This window comes from Bombus vancouverensis, chromosome 11, assembly GCF_051014615.1.
Source record: "Bombus vancouverensis nearcticus chromosome 11, iyBomVanc1_principal, whole genome shotgun sequence".
Taxonomy (NCBI): Eukaryota; Metazoa; Arthropoda; class Insecta; order Hymenoptera; family Apidae; genus Bombus; species Bombus vancouverensis.
In genome coordinates, this window is record NC_134921.1 from 4,832,328 (window position 1) to 4,849,488 (window position 17,161).

General features: G+C 38.1%; 1 protein-coding gene across 3 annotated transcripts in view; it reads left to right on the forward strand.

Moving 5' to 3' along the window:
* Nucleotides 1-17,161, forward strand: part of pdm3 (POU-domain protein pdm3) — a 212,218-nt gene that overhangs the window by 188,749 nt on the left and 6,308 nt on the right. For 2 of the 3 annotated variants that reach the window (XM_033342251.2, XM_033342252.2), the window contains 6 exons: nt 1,826-1,999; nt 2,536-2,789; nt 3,839-4,052; nt 7,260-7,440; nt 8,476-8,532; nt 9,655-9,738. In XM_033342251.2, coding sequence (XP_033198142.2) covers nt 1,826-1,999; nt 2,536-2,789; nt 3,839-4,052; nt 7,260-7,440; nt 8,476-8,532; nt 9,655-9,738 — 964 coding nt within the window. The remainder of the gene's footprint in view (nt 1-1,825; nt 2,000-2,535; nt 2,790-3,838; nt 4,053-7,259; nt 7,441-8,475; nt 8,533-9,654; nt 9,739-17,161) is intronic. The other variant, XM_033342253.2, reaches the window with a different exon arrangement.

The window sequence follows — 17,161 nt, forward strand, 5'->3', positions numbered from 1 at the left end:
CTCGCGAGGGGTTGTCAGATGTGTCGGCTATTTTCGTCGAGAAATTGAAGAATCTTGAAAAAGACTCGGGTCAAGAGTGTAAGTCTTGATCTGATTATAAATCGTGATTCGACCTAATCTTAACGTACTTACGTTAGAATATCTATCTTCGAATGTCAAACTATTCCTAAATCTGATTTGCTGTAATCACCGCATGTTATAGTTTCCTTTTCCAAACGGTGAAATATATTCCCCTTAATCAGATTCAAACAGTCTATGAAGGATATTGATATATGTACATTATATTATCTATGATGAAAAATCGTATTCGAATTGTGTGATTACAATAAACTACCCTTAACTCTATCGCTTCGGCAGTCCAGTCCGCCTAAGTGCTCTCCCTGTACGGAGACACGCGCCACAAATGCGCACAGTGGCGTGATTGCTGTATAAATGTTTCTCTAAGTCTTAAATAACAACTGTGCTGAATAAAACACTAATAAAACAATCTTTGCTCCAATATGATAAGTATAATTTACATCTTTAATATGAAAAGGCCTCTGCCGGTAACGAAAAAATATATTATTGACTACAGATGGCACTGGTGTATGCCTGATATATGGGGTGCCGATCGTCGCGTGGTCGCCGCCTATAAGCGGCACCCGTACCCACAGGTTATCTAGCCGGCGCCGCCTATAAGCGGCATCCGAAGCGAGAGGGTTAAACTCGGTTTATTTCAATCGACAAATTTTCTTGTTATCAGAATATTCGATTTATCTTAGTCTCAATAGAGCAACCAACTGAGAATTTTAATATATGTATATCATAATGCGATATATGATTTTAATAAACCACATGTTGAAGTGGTTTATTGTTTCCATCAAACCATGAATTCCTTTTTAAAATATGAATTATGTTTGCCTTAATCTAATTCATATAGTACATTAAAAATCTTAATGTACGTTACATTATTTACAATGTCGTAGTCGTATTGTATGTTTGGAACACACTACTCCTGAATCCAGCTTTTGTTTCAACCACCATATCTCTCTTCTTTTTAAACCATAAGTCCCATATTCCCTTTAACCTCGTCTTAGTCTATCAGAAAGCTTGATAACAGTAACAGTTTATACTGTTCAAATGAGATTTTTTCCTATATTCGCGAAAGTCCATTTTTATCGTATGTAAAAGGCAAAAGAAACAGAAATGACAGACAACCGAGTAGCATACATAGTGGTGATACTCGGAAATAAAAGAACGTTCTTCGGAATATTATCGTGGAATATCGCGGAACGGAACTAAACGTTAATCGGATTGTCAGTTGACCTTACCTCAGAACGCGAAACTTTTATGGCTGTTCGGAATACGGGATTTGCTTAGCTTAGCTATAGGTACCAACACGGGTACGTACTCATGATCAGTAATCATATTAAGCGCGTGTACAGAGTAATCAGATTAGCGGAGCTGGAGGTAATCCCGAAACTATTCTAAGTATGATTAGGCGTCCTTCTCGCAGCCTAGTCCAGTGCCAGTACCTGTACCCACTATTAAGATGACGATAATAGTTTGCCAACTACGCCGGTCTGCGAGGTTACCTGCCCTATGGGTTGCCTAATAATCCCTCTATGAGACTCTGATAACTTTACTACCCTTCCTGGATCAACGACGCGTGGACTACGTTCATAATGGAAATGAAGTATCTATTGATTCGAGACACGTTCATACGAGGATAGGCCACAGATAGAATTATCAGGCTAGCTTCTCTTAACCCGTTGTGGTGTCGTTGTTAACCTCGTGGTGGAACCTACGGGATTAATCTTTCTTTCTCTATTTATTATTCTTGCAGGAATCGCTACACAAACTATTCTCACTATACCTGTCAGCCACGTCACGAATAATCAGATGGTGAACTTGGCGCTCAGCAACGGCCAGGTCGTGTCTACTACCCTGGCGAATCTTCAATCCATCGCTCAGCCACAGAATATGCTGAACACGCCGACCAGCAACGGTGAATTTACAGGTAAAGCCAGTTTGCAAAATTTTTTTTTCGTAAAAGATACGAATTGGTTTATCTATTGACCTGATTGTCTTTTAATTGGAAACTTTTATAGTCACGGTGTGTTAAAAGTTGATAAGGATAAAACAGTTTAAATTAGTAGATTTTGATTTCTCGAATTTAGATTTACTTCTTTGAACATCTTATGAAAGAAATGTTCTGGTGTTCCGTAACAAACTACGCTTCGTATTGGTATTCTCTAATAATGCACCATTGTAAATTTATAAAATTTTTGTGAGTAAATTTAGTACAGAACTAATTGCAAAAGAATGCAGTGATCAAAATAACGACGCTTTTTGTGAAAAATTCTGATTCCTTTATATTTTAACTGTTTTAATAGTTCTGATATTAAAAGGTCAAAAATAATCTTTTTCGGTCACTGTATAAAATAAATTCCCCAAAAATGATATGAAAGTAATTATAGAAAAATTCGATGAATAAAACGAGACGACTGAAAATTAAATACGATTGGATCGTGGTTTTCTTTCTCCACGTAACAGTTCCAACAAGTCCCAGCTTAGCATCAGGATTAGGGTTAAGTCCCGCTGCCTTGCCTCACCTTCTAAGCAACAGTTCGGCCAGCCAGCAACTTCTGAGCGCGATGCAGCCTCAGCAACTACTTCAGGCCGCGCAGGCGGCTCAGGCACAGGCTGCACAGGCGGTGCAGGTCGCTCAGGCTTCTCAGCAACCGCTTCTAACAACATCTCCTCAACACCACGGTCATCGACACAGCTCCCACATAAATCATTATACGGTGCGTCTACATATATCGTCGTTTGCTGAATAATTTATGCCTTTTCCACGCGCGTTACAATCATTCTCACGGGAATACTTCGAAAAATGATCAGTTCCCGCGGCTTTATGAAATAAAGCAATTTTGTCATTTTCCACTGTAATTGGATTATTGCCTGGCTATCGACAACGAAATCCTATCAATAGATCCCGTTTGATAATTTAATCATCGAGGTATACATATTTACTGAAACGTTTCCACTGAAGAAACTTCGTGTTCGATATAGCTGATTAAGAATTCAGCGAAACGTGTCTGACAGATTTTATTTTATTCTCAAGACTCGGTGAAAACTCTTGTCCCATTGTTTAACATAACAGAGCGCTTTTGAATAACTTTTTTCAAATTAATCGTCTTGAACGATTATTCGCGAGATTTAGAAACTACTTCACGTTGTGTAAGCTTACCATCGTAATAGACGTGCTGTGCAAGGCCATTTTCTTTCATCTCCTTTTATTCTCCTCGGTAAACCAGGGAGAACACGATCAATCCGAGCAACATCTTGCTTGTTTGCTACAATTATCATCTGCGAAAGGACCAGCGGAGCGAAACCGGAATACTTTTTCCGCTGCAGGAATTTTGATTTATCCCGGTTTCATCAATAACTAACGTCACTCCTGGTCTTCTAACGAACGATCCCGCTACCGGAAAGTTAACGATAGACAAGCGAGTCAATTCGTGGATCGATATACGGAGCGAAACTGTGGGTGAAGGTGGAAAGGGCTTAAAAAAACGTCGCGAGATCAACGGAACAGAGCGGAATAGTTCCTCGATAGCGAGCGATCTTGTTAAGAAAGTATTTCAGTATTTCAGGCGGCGTTTCTTCCACTAATTAGTCTTTAAAGTGTCTTGAATTCAAGAGATAGAGTGAGGTAGAATACGATAAAAGAAGGATAGGACGAGGTCTCATTATTAAGTGCATAATTGGCGTGAAAGAGAATCATGAAGCATTGTCGTTGATACTGATTGAGCTACTAATCCGTTACTACCAATCCCCTTGTGTCTCCTCACAGCCGACGGAGAAGCATCATAGAGAGAGACCCGAGCAATCGTCGCCTTTGAACGAGTCTGTGGTATCCGCAGCCTCGGCTCTGAACAGACTGGCGGCTAGCAATGGGGAAATTACGATCACGACCACGCACGGACCCAGCGGAGCCGGAGTGAAGCCCTCGCCGAGCAGCATGCACAACGCCAAAAAAGAAGAGGAGGATCTCAATGATTCACCTAGTAAGATCGAAGTTCTCATTTTGTTTTCTTTTCTTAATGCTATATGTTCAGTTTTCGAAATTTCCTGATAAAAGTTAGGGAAGAAAGGAATGTCTTCAAGTGTCCAGATTGAAATTATTGGGATAGGTAGTAAGATAGTAAGAGCCTTTAGGTGGTTTAGATAAGTTAGGCAATTTAGGAAGTTGGAGAAATTGTTTACAGAATTCATGTGACTAACGTTGATTAGTAGATTGTGCATGTTTCTGCATTTATGGGAAGTTTAAGGGTGCATAATTTTATAAAATGTACATAATACGTAAAATACATAAAGATAAATACACATTGTAATATATTCATACTAGATGGAATCAATCTTCATATATTCATTCCACCTTTTTAGTTCATACACGAAATTATGAAATTGTATTATTATACACATATACAGTCAACTATATTTATGGGCGGAAAGAGATCACTTTTAGGGGCTGAAACAATTTTCTGCTAACAATTTCTCTTTTTAGATATGTTCATAAGAATATGAATCTGCTCAGACTTCCTTAATGTGTTAATTATCTCATGAATCATATTTAGACGAGAAAAAGACAGAGGAACTTAGACAAGAAAAGAATATTCTCATTTTATGTATGAGAAAATAGAGGTTACTAATTGTAAGATGAGAAGATGTAAAATAGTTTGATAATGTAATAATAGGAACGTGAAGCATTTTTTCAAAAATTTTGTCTGGTCAACCATATTTGGGTATATGCATTTCAACAAGGATGTCATTGAATGATTCACCAAACAAATTTATCTTTATTTTGAATTGACGAATTATATTTTGGCAAACCATTCAAGAATAAAAGCATAAAATTGATCGTCAGTCCGATGTAAGAACGTTTCAATCCGGCACAATCCGATGTATTACGATGCGTTATGATCTGATAATTAAGTTGATCGACGGAAGAATCATTTATTTATCAGGAAATAAAAATGTTTTATAAATTCAACGATTCTTCCTGTCTAGTTGCCTCGAATTACGTTTCTTTCCTCCGACGATACAGCATTTAATGCACGGTCAAAGCCGATAAATAATAATGTCGGCGGCTCAAGCTGTGCCGCGAAGCTCTTAATAATCCTAATAGGATATCGTACAATGCACGGCTCATTACGGTGTATTAGATCGTTGCCTCGCTGCCTTCTGGGAAGCCATAAAGATTCTGACTACGGTACACGTAACCTCAACAGCCGGCAGACAATAATTTTAATAATTCACAATCATTGCTTAGGTTGGCACTTCGTCATTCCGCGGGCAACGATCAGAATAATCGTTGGACGTATCGAGCCTAACGATTCTCAATTGCCGGTGCCACGTTACTTAATAAATCTGCGTCTTTGTTAACCTATCTCCGATAACCGATCCTTGAGCAACGGTTCGTAAATTTAAAAGAAGGTTAGATGCTTTGCTTATTTCAAACACGACGAATAGAGATTGATAATGGAGAGTAAATTTTGAGGGACGAATAAATTTCCATCAACACATTACTCATTCGTGCTTTTTTCATAGGTATCATAGATATTTGATTTCTTCTGTCGTCACAAAATTAGCCTTTAAATGTTGAAAGATTTCATCTTGCAATGTCCATTGTGGGGAAATTACATTTGGTCCACATACCAGTCAAGTTGATAAATTTTATCGACCTATTTAATTTCTAAAAGATTCTGGAACTAGAGTTGATCAATTTGGTTTTTGATTCAATTATTCGTACTATAGCAATTGAAAACTTGTATTACAAGAAAATGTAAAAATTTTGTTCACATGTTGATTTATTTATCACAGCTATGATCACTGCGCCTGTATGTGCTACGTAAAAGTACTCTTTAACAAAATTACTGTCCATTACAAACTTCCATCGAATTAAAATACAAAGTTACCAAAGAAACATTTGATTCGACTGCAGAATGCAGCGGATTATAAATTTTTATTTCTGTACTTCATTAAAATATCAGAACGGACATAATGTATTTACAGCATTAAATGCTTTAAAAGCCTGAATGTTGGTATTTCGATACAAACATATTCCTGTGTAAAGATTCGCTTTAACGATCTTTACGTTCTTCATTGATTGCGAGTATGAAGGTTACGCTTCCTTGTACGTATCGATTCTCGAAAATGCTTGTACATTCATCGAAACTGGAGGATCGCTGGCACGAGAAAGTCGAGGATCGTCGTCGATGCATTTTTGTCCGCACGAGGAGACGAGGATCTCGCGTTCGATTGGAAATTAATGATCGCAGAAAACAGCGTGCCTCGGAAGAAGGATTTGCAGTTTATTGCTCGGCACAGAAAGCCGGCTCGAACTGGTCGAGATTGCGGGGCATGTGGGCACCACTATTGCGTGCGTATACATTCGGGGTGACAGATTTACGAGTGAAATCGGTGTAACTGAAGCTGCTTTAACGAAGCCGCCCGATGTCATTAAGCAGACTCCCGATGGAACTTCGAAACATTCCCGCGAAATCGATCCGCAACTCCATCGAAAATTTCTCTAATCTTTTGCCAAAACACGTTCTTAATATATCGGTATAAGTGGATTTTCCTAGCAAACAATCGAGGAAGAATCGACAGTTTTCATTCCAGAGCAAATTATATTTCCTCGAATCGATTTAGAACTCGTTGGGAAATTCCTATAATCCTTGTCTGAGTACGTCATTCCAAGAAAAATAAATCTTGTTTCGTTAGTCAGAAATCAAGAGAGAAATGAAAATTTTTAATCCATTCAGGAATTCGATAGGAGAGTGTTCTAATGCCTGATAAACCTAAGATATATTTTTCCATAACCGCTGATTCTACGATTAGATCTTGATATCAGAGAATCAGAAAATAGTTAAAAATCTGTATTTATGTGTGGAACATAGTTGGAAAAATATTGAACACATATCTTTCTTATTACTAATGGCTAATTCTGAAAGGATGAAAACAATCCTTAGAACTAGCGATTGAAACTGCTCTTAAATTAAATATTCTTCAAATATCTGTTTCTTATTACTTATAAATCAATCAAGACCGAAAATTTTTGAATAATTGACCAACTGCAGAATGAACTGTATACAGTAGTAAAATAATAATCAGATTTACGCTATAAAAAAATTCTTTGAACGTCCAAGATTCCTGATTCCTTTTAAACCTCTAAGACCACCAAAGGGAAGATTTGCAAACTATAATTGCAGATCAGCCGACGATCAACGAAGCCACGAACAACGTAGTCGATGGCATCAATCTGGACGAGATCAAGGAGTTCGCAAAGGTGTTCAAGTTTCGCAGATTGTCGCTGGGTCTGACGCAGACCCAGGTAGGACAGGCCCTGAGTGTGACAGAGGGGCCAGCTTACAGCCAAAGTGCCATATGCAGGTGAGTGTACGACGAAACAGTCGCGTGTTCCCTTTGTTTTATTTTTTAATTTCTTTTTATACTCTCTTTATCTTCTTCTATGACGAATAATTTGAAACGGACGTCGCTGATGAGACACAGAAATAGAACACGTTAATAGGTTATGATATGACAGTGTGCCAGGTCACTGGAAATGGGGAAAATATGGTGAATTTCGATAGTTCCCCGTCTGGCTGCTAACAATCTATATACATTTCTAAACTACGGTAAATCTCGATGATGTCTTCTTTCGTTTAGAAAAGTCGGGGCTAAGGGACACTTATCGTTAGTTGAAAGTTCCTCGAAACGGTCATACATCCTTCCACTCTGTCCTATGTCCAAATGAAATTGGCCACTGAGTCAGCGTACAAAATCCTGACATTCGTTATGTCACTCTCTTTTGTCTTTCTTAATCTCTCTGTTTCGTGTTTCCTACACTTTTGTTCGAATGAAAATTGAGGGAAGTGTCTATTCGTAGGAACGAGTTCGTACAACATATCTTCCTATTTTATATTTTTGTACCTTAAAAAAGGAGTATACGTGATGAATGAAGCAACAGTATATGTTATGAAATTGGTAATCCAAAAAGTGGCCCCAAGTAACCAATTCATTTTGGACATAGTGTTTAAACGAAAGAGTTAGTTATCCCGATTTGTATTGATTCATGTCGTATACTATATTGTATATTTGATCATGTTCGACGCTCTTCGAGTACAGACTCTAAGAGAGAAAACGTCGTTGAATTTTCATGTGATCGTACTCTGTGGGAAATGTCTAATGTGTAACCTGCCACGGTGGTTCCTGAAACCTGTTTCATTTACAATTATGATTTTTAAGAGATCGAGTACACTATCTTCAACCCTCAAGTTTGACGAATAACATGTCTTTCCAAAATACATATAAAATTACGAAAGGAACCACAGTGGTAATGCTGGTGGCAAGTAGAAACACTGTTTCTACATCCATATAGTATTGTTATCGTAACGACTAATTTAAGCATTGGTGATTGTTCCCCAGTGCCCTGGCTACCCAGATGTACGCTGCCTCGCAGATTGCCTCTCAGCAGCAAGCTACGTACGTTCACCCCTCATGCTATTTAATTTACCTAAAAATCTAAAACTTTTTCAAATCCTCTGGAAGCATAGCAGTTATACCCAAGCATGTGAATCCGTACATTTGGTATCGTCGTGTGCATATGTTAAAAGGCGTACGAATAGCTCGGAATGAGTGTTCTCAACGAAACAATCAAACCTTCGCAGGTTAATTTACCTTTGTTTTATATATATATCTTTTTTTTCATTTTATTACATAAACGAAATTGATACAGGAACAAGCGTACACGCGTACTATGTTAGTACGAATTAACTTCTATCCGAATACTCTCGCCCTGATCTTTCTTCTATTTTTCTGTCCAATGTCTGTCGATCTTCTCTGTTCGACTCTCCTCGTGTTTCGTTAGACGAAACGTTTAGTCGCTTTTTAACCACGTCTTAGTACCATATGGGGCATATTTGGGTATAGCTGCAAAAGCACTATCACTAATTTCTAACTCCGTTTTCTGAGAAAAGAAAGATAAAAAGTAAAATATAAATGAAATGCGAAAGGAGCACTTCTGAAAGTTAACGATTTCTTCGAGCCAGGGCATTGGCAAACTTGGGCATGATGTCGCCAACGCGTAAGAACACGTTCAAGAAATCGCGGAGATCGACGTCCGTCGACGAGAGTGTGTTCCTTTTTAGCCGATCTTCGTCTTGATATTTTTTTTTTAATTTTTTTTGATACTTGTTCTAAATTAATTATCTCAATCTTCACAATAATGAACTTGGTTTACGCTCGTCGCAGAAGAACACTAGCTCTCGAAGCGCGTTGGCAACATCATACACGGTATCACCAGAACCTTTAAGCATGCACGCATTGTCAATGTCCTGTTTTTGAGTCAATGCATGCCTTTTAGTGCTCCTTTAGTCGAACAAAGACGCAAAGAATTTCTGTCAATTCAATTCTATACCTTTTCATTCGAACATAATTACGCGAAGTGTCTTAATTGATAATATTTGTGACTGGTATTTCTAAATGATCGAATAGCGTGTCTTTACGTCTTTGGCGTGGAAAGTGCGATTTCTTCCTTCACGAGTTTTCATCTTATATAAGATACGAGATCACAGAACGAGAATCATAACTTATTGTTGGCTCTAGATTCGAAAAGTTGGACATTACGCCAAAGAGCGCGCAGAAGATAAAACCGGTCCTTGAAAGGTGGATGAAAGAGGCTGAAGAGAGGTGAGTATATCTGGAATGTCATTTTACAATTTCAATTCATTTTGTGGATTTGTAATGATGTAAGAAAAAGTAAAGATGTGGCATTATAATCTTACCTCTGAAAAAATCTTCTTCGAACGAATTGATAAACTTGAATTCGACGAAGATCAAATTTAATCAAATTCAAAAATATTTATCGAGACACATTTCACAGAACACTTCTCCTAAAATTTCTAATTTCTTCAAATTTCGTAACATCTAAATACCTTAGGTATTCAAACTGAGATCTTAAATTCGTTAACATTCTAAATTTCTCAATATGAAAAGACCTTAAATGTACAAATTAAAAATCCATGTCCAAATCCTGGTTAAACATTTCTCCCCCTGAAGCTCGATTACTGTCAAGTGCAATACTACACCAAGTACTCGTCTCCTTCAAAAACAAAGCTTCATTACTTATCGAATGCTTTCCTTAAATTTTCCGAACGTTTTCTTTTTCTTCTAAATTTCCCGATATCAACGGTACTGAAACTGAAATCTTAAAACTCTCCAACAAAGCATTCTCAAGTCAAGCACAATACCAAATACATATTCAACTCCCTTTTGAAGAACCGAAACTTCTTCCTTTATTGATTGAAAAAAATTAATGATGCTCAGAATCACCTTCAATTTCGTGAAGATCGTCCGATCACGTACAAGATTGCCGTTTTAACGACGTATATCGTAACTCATGATTATCCAACGACCGTCCAACAGGATCTCAAGCAGTGTCCAAGAGCGTGTGAACGCGTGCGTGCTAATTGGTAATTCGCTAATTGAATCCACCTGATTAATTGCAGATCCGCGTCTAATAAATACGCGGAATGTTAATTAGAATGGGGGAAACCGTTAGCGGGATCGTGCTCTCCGCGCTGCTACAGGTACCGCCGGTTTTATTCGTGTCGCGAAAGAAGTCGCCTATCGGCTTCCTCCTTCGAGGTATCGGTTTTACTGCGTGCACCGACGTACCTACACACCGACATCCCACGATTTTCTGCGAACGCTGTATCAGGATCTGTAATTAGCGAAATTTAAAGTTTAATTCATCGTTCGACCGTGGCCGACCGATACAACCGGCCTCATAACGAACGATTCGCGGCACGCCGACTTATTTCCATTGCCGTGGATATTCTTGCGAAATTTTCATGGTTTATTGTTGCTTTTGATCTTATGTAGATTAATTTTGTAATATAGGAAATTTGCTTCGATAGGAATAAATTGAAGTGAAGTATCGAGTTTTGCAATATGTCACGTAAGGAGGTTTCGGATTTGGAATGTCACAAATAGTATTTGTGGGTTTTCGTGAAAAGAAATGTTGTTTCCTAGAATTATCTATTTAAATGACTATCAGATTTCTTTGCATTCTAAAAGTGCGTATCAATAGTCCGTAGTAACTTTCCCAAGAAGCTTAAGAATCATTAAGCCGCTAAGGTTAAAATATTCTAATCCTAAAAAATTTCTATATGTAGCATTTAGATTCCTCCTGTAGCTTAAAAGTCAAAATCATTAGAGCTCTAATCTAATTCAAATATAATCCAAATCTTAAAAAATTTCGGAACTCTGTCAATGTCTGTCAATGGCAATGTCTAAAAAAAAACGTTCATCTTCTCACACAGTGTGTATTTTAAATCATCAACTTAAAAAATCATAATTTGCGAATATTCGTAACAAAATATCCTATCTAATCTTTAAATTGACGTTCATATTCCCACGATACAGAATGGTCGTTGAACAAATATCACAATCTAAGAGTATCAATCAATCGAATTTCACGAGTCGGTGACACCTAACACACGGTTTATGGTTTCGATTTCACCGCGATGCCATTTTATTATCGGCAAAAGTGTGGAGAGTATATATACGTGTGTTATATGCAAAAAGATATATATAAACACGTGCAAATACAACAGACGTGTTATAAAATACACATGTACGTATATGTATTTATATATGTAGGGTAGCGTATCGAGGTACGCAGCATGTATCTCGACCGTGAACCGGATGATTCGATGACAGGAGCACGCGGTCATTTCTCTTTTCGCGGCCGAGCCGGCAACAATGACCCATTCCGCATTCCCGCGGCGTAACATCAACAGATTTTCCCAAAACGAACAAAATGATTTGTTGACTATGCATTAACACCTTTGCACGGCGATACAGCGAATCATCCCCGGCGTTATTGGCCCGGAACCGTTTTCCCGTTTAATGATTCGTTCCTTGATTACTCGTTCGTTCAAAACGAAAAGCGAAAGTCCTCTCATTTTCTCTTTTCCGCCACATCATCCCGTTACTCCAGGTAGAACGTGAATGATCAGACGAGGCGTTCATTCTAAAAAAAATGTGAGAATCTGTGTTTTTTAAATCATTTTCGACTGAATCAAATCTTTTTTTCTCGTTGGAAAAATATTTCTTTTGTTCGACGAACATAATGGGCAATTGTTGAACATGTGATTTTTTTATCTCAATTTCGTCGTAAAATTTTTCTTAAACATATTTATTGGAAAAGTAGTGAAATCGAAGCATAGAAGTTCGATGACTATAATAAAATTGTAAAGAAGACGATGGTGCGTTTCGAAGAAAATGTTCGCATTAGAGCAAATAAATAAATATACGAATAAAGAATACTTTTCATTTCTAACAAAATAGAATGTCTTAATTTTCTACAAACCTTAAATTTGACAACTGTTCGAGAATTGTTAGAAATTCGAAAGGCTCTAGAGACCAAATACTTGTCAAAGTATCCTTCTGTTAAATATTTTTAAATGTCCTACATAATTAAATAATTTTTCCGCAGCGTAATACACCCAATTATGATCATTGCGATCTACGAATTCCTAATAAACCCATTAGACCGTTCCATATACTCATCCGATCTTGAAAAGACCAAAAAATATTCAATTACCACTGGATTTCAAAGGAACTGAGTTCGAAACCGAGCATAGAGCTGGACGTGGAAGGATTACGAGCCTGTGGATCCGTCAGCCGGTTAACGCAGCCGACTATTATCCAACCGATTCGATGACGGTTTAAGCACGGTCATTTCTCTTTTCGCTCGCGCACCAACCGAGCAACAATGACCCATCCTGCATTCTCGCGGCATAGAAGTAAGCGCGACCGTGCCGGCCGCGTCCGGGAAAAATGAAAGCGGCTAGTTTATGCGGTGCACGTGCACGATTTATCTGCCGAGTAATTAAACTGTGGACTAATTAAAATCAGGTTTCTGATGTACCCCTCCCTTCGCAGCTCTCTACCCCACCAAGCTCTTACCCACGATTCCTGTCGTTTCTTCTCCACCTCCTTTTACTGCCTCTTTCTCGTTCCCTCTTTCACTCCTCTGATTCTCTTCCTTATTCTACTTAGAATTTCTACACGGTCGCGTAAACGCTAACACTCGCCAATCCATGGTACACCCACGCCACAATCTCTTTCCTTCTTCGTTTATTTCTTCGTCTATTACGCAGTTTGCTTATATTTTCTCTTCCCTTCTAGATTTCCAATGGCTCCAGGTGTTTCCATAATTTTTCAAATGCTATTTCTTTCCATTTCTCGCCTTTACAAGTCTCTGATTTTATATTTTATATTTCAAAATTTCATTCGCACTGTAACGAGACAGGATTGTTACGATTATGTTGTGCAAATTTTAAATCAGTCTGAAAATGTATATAGAAGTTACAAGATATTTATTGCAAATATTTATAGAAAACTTTTATGTCCAAGTCGTATGTGTAAAATCGTAAAAGATTTTGAAATTTCATTTGCACTGTAATGAGAGATGTCGAGCAAATTTAAATTCAATCTGAATATGTATATAGAATTCACAACACATTGATTGCAAATATGCACTCAATAAAAAGTTAGTATACAGTACTTGGTCATCTCAAGCACATAATAAATTTAAGCACATAAGATAATTTAAATATTTGTGCGACCCCTGTGAGATATGTAGTTGCACTAAATATTTTATAACCCCTATGTGTCTTATTCGGATTTGTTTCAAACTTTACCAATAGTATTACCGCGATAGTTAAGCCTCGTTACAGTGCTAATAAAATTCTAAAATCTCGTATAACGCATATAATATATTCATAAAAGGTTTTCACAAGTGTTTGAAGACTTCCGTGAGCTACTGTATATATACCTCTCGGCAAGATTTAAGCTTGTTTAATGCCAGCCAATAAGGAGTTTCTAATAAATATTCGATTAGCTGATTTATTCCAACGATCCAGAGGACGGATTTAGAGGAGACAAGAATCAAACCTCCCCGCTGACTAAGCACGTTTTCAACGTTTGTCTGATAGCACGTACTTGGTCGTGATTCATATTTCAAAAAAAGAAAAGAAAAGAGACGACGTGGTGCGTATTGTCTTGAACGCGACACGTCGGCTCGGTGTTAGAGGCTCCTTTCATTCTTTTTCCTCTTCTCCTCGACGACGACGTTTAATTCTCGCTTCCTCTTGCTTATTCTCTCGCCCTCGCGGATTGAACCTCGCCACCGCGTTTTATCCCTGTCCTTGTTTCTCCTTCGTCTACGTACCTACCGCGTTTCCCCTCTTTCTCTCTTCATTTGGCTTCTCACCTATGAGGGAATACGTGCTCGGGCTAACCCTCGACGCCGGTTTGATTCCACGTTTTCCCTTTCTCCCTCTTTTTCTCTCACTCTCTTTATCCAACCCTCGTCACTCGTCCCGACGAGTTTCCTCTCTTCTTCAGTCAGCTTTTCTCGCCTGCAATACACGCGCGCGATAATAACGTTTCCTTTGGAGGCGGAAGGGTTTATTAAGATTATTGAAAGCGGTGGTAAATTGGCGCAAGAGAAGCAATTACGATATTTGTGACCGCTTTGAAGCGGTCGCCTTTTAATTTGTGTCGCGTGTCTTCAGTTATTGAAAGCTTTGTGCTCCTCTTTTTCTCCTCTCTCTTTCTCTCTTTTCGTTTCTTTCCTTATTTAACTAGCTTTTAATAAGTGCTCGGAACTCGAGCTTGCATTTTAGTCGGCCGTAATGTCGGCAATTGCTTTGATAAACGATTAAAACAATATTCATAATAATACCTACCGTTTATAATTCGCAGACCTCCTTGGAAGATATTTTACCGCTGTTGCATTTTTAATTGCTCCCTTCGAGCGTAGCCTTTCAATTCTTCGGGCGTCGACATTTTTTTAATGGCTGAATTCACATTTCGACGAATGCTACAAACTCCATCAGCCTTTTACACCAATGACTCAAATATAATTAATAAACCGGTGCGCCACTAAAAATAAAGCTCTTGTATAGGAAAAATGTAATTACCGCATGGTTAATTTTAATCACATAAATTAATAAATTCTACCACTTCTCGTCAATTACTAGGAAACTAATCTGTTTCCTATACAATATCCGTTTCCTATACAATAACGTTTATACCAGTTTTGAAGATCGCTAAAAACTTTCCCTGAATATTATTTGAGTAAATAACGAGTGTTAACTAACAAGATGCCAGTGTAATTGATTTTATTTTATTCAGACCATAACATCTCTAAGAATATTGAAATTTCTCCAACATATTTCATATCTCCAACTAGAGGTGGAATGAATAAAAACCAGATAAATAAAACTACCCGTCATAACTATTTTAATACAATAATAGAATAATTTTCTATGATACAAACATACATAATATTGATACATAAATATTTAACGTATTATCAAGACTTGATGATGTCTACACACAGAACAAGCAAAAGAAACAAATACAATGAATAAATAAACAAAAGATCAGGAATGAAACTACGCCATCGTAATTACCATCTTTAAACGAATTAATATGTTGTAATTCACTCTTAGAACTCTCAGACATTATGACAACAAAATTGCAATATATTAACATTTTACCATTTTCAGCGGCAGCGCGTAAAAAATTCGAAATAAAATATCACGTTATTTCATCAAGCCTACCTCGTCATTATCTAAATACACCATTAATTTTTCTCCATCAGATTACCATTTTCAACGCAATAATATTTATATTATATAATCTATTTTTCAAAATCGAAATCGAAAACGAAACGGGATTGTTACAATAAATTTATAACATACTGATATTTTACCATTTTTTCCTGAAACGCGTACAAAATTCGAACTAAAACATTTCCTTATTCCATCGAGTCTACCTCATCACCATCTAAATGCCCCATTAATTTTTCCCTATTAAACAGCGGCGTAGCGTGGACGTATCGCCCCGTACCACCCCTACTCGAATCCCATGGTCGTTCGTCAGCCTCCGTTGAAAACTCACCCCCCTGTCCGAGGGGGGTAGCTGGTTTCGAAGCATCGGTTCTTCGCGCTCGCCGGCTTCTCCATTAGCATATTGTTTTCGCGGATTCGACGAAATATCACCGCGCGATGCTAATGGCTCAGCCTGCACTTTTTTCGGCGGGGCTCGACAGTTGGTCATACGGAGTTAAATTAAAAACATAAATTCCACAGCGGCGTCCACCTACGCCTCTATCCCCCCGTCGGCCAACCCTCTGTGTGTTGTGTGCGTCGAGGACGGCCGACCCTTCATCCTCTTCTCTCCCTCCTTCTCGCTCGCCGTCTCTGTCTTTCTCGCTACATTTCACCCTTTCTCACGCGTTTGGCTCGTTTAGTCGCGATTCCCAGCGGAAGTTCTCCTGTTTACGGTTACGAGGTTTTTTCGAAGCGGCAGCGACGCTTCGATCGCTAATTTCATTTGCGCGACGGCGACGTCGCGATACCCTCGACCGTTCCATTCGTGAAAGTTCGTCGGCTAGGGACGCGGGCCAATCAGTCAAGGGGGATGAATGTCTCGCAAAATGCCCACTATGTTTCCTCTTCTCTATTTGTCTATTCTTCCACTTTTCCCTATTTATCCTATTTTTTTATTCTCCTTCCTTTTTGGTTTTACTCGTTGTTTATCTGAAAAAGTTAGGGAATGGATGAAATTGATTAGTTTAGATTTGCCCAAATTTATCTGAATCTGTGATTTTCTATTCTTTTACATTTCCATGTGTATTAATAATCTCTTTTTTTAACATTTTTTTCTTCTTTTTGTTTTTTTAAAAAGAAAGGAAGATAATATGGAAGTGGATGAAATCGGTTAGTCCAGATCTGTCTCTTTTTGTCTGTTTATGGCGCTTCCAGTTTCACGAGAATCGCTTTGATGCAGAGAAAGTTTGCCAAGTTAACACACGATCAAATTCGCGTGTTTTGTTTTAATATTTGATTAGAACATGATCGAGATATTTGCATTGGCACGAAATGAAAATTCAGTTCTCGCAATCAAGTCGGTTTGTCCATAGGGAGCTTCTCCTTCCTCCTTCCCTGCTCTTTTTATTGTCTTTTTCAAGACATTATTTAATTAACACAGCATATCATTGGGATCATGATGTTCATTCCTGTGACACGCA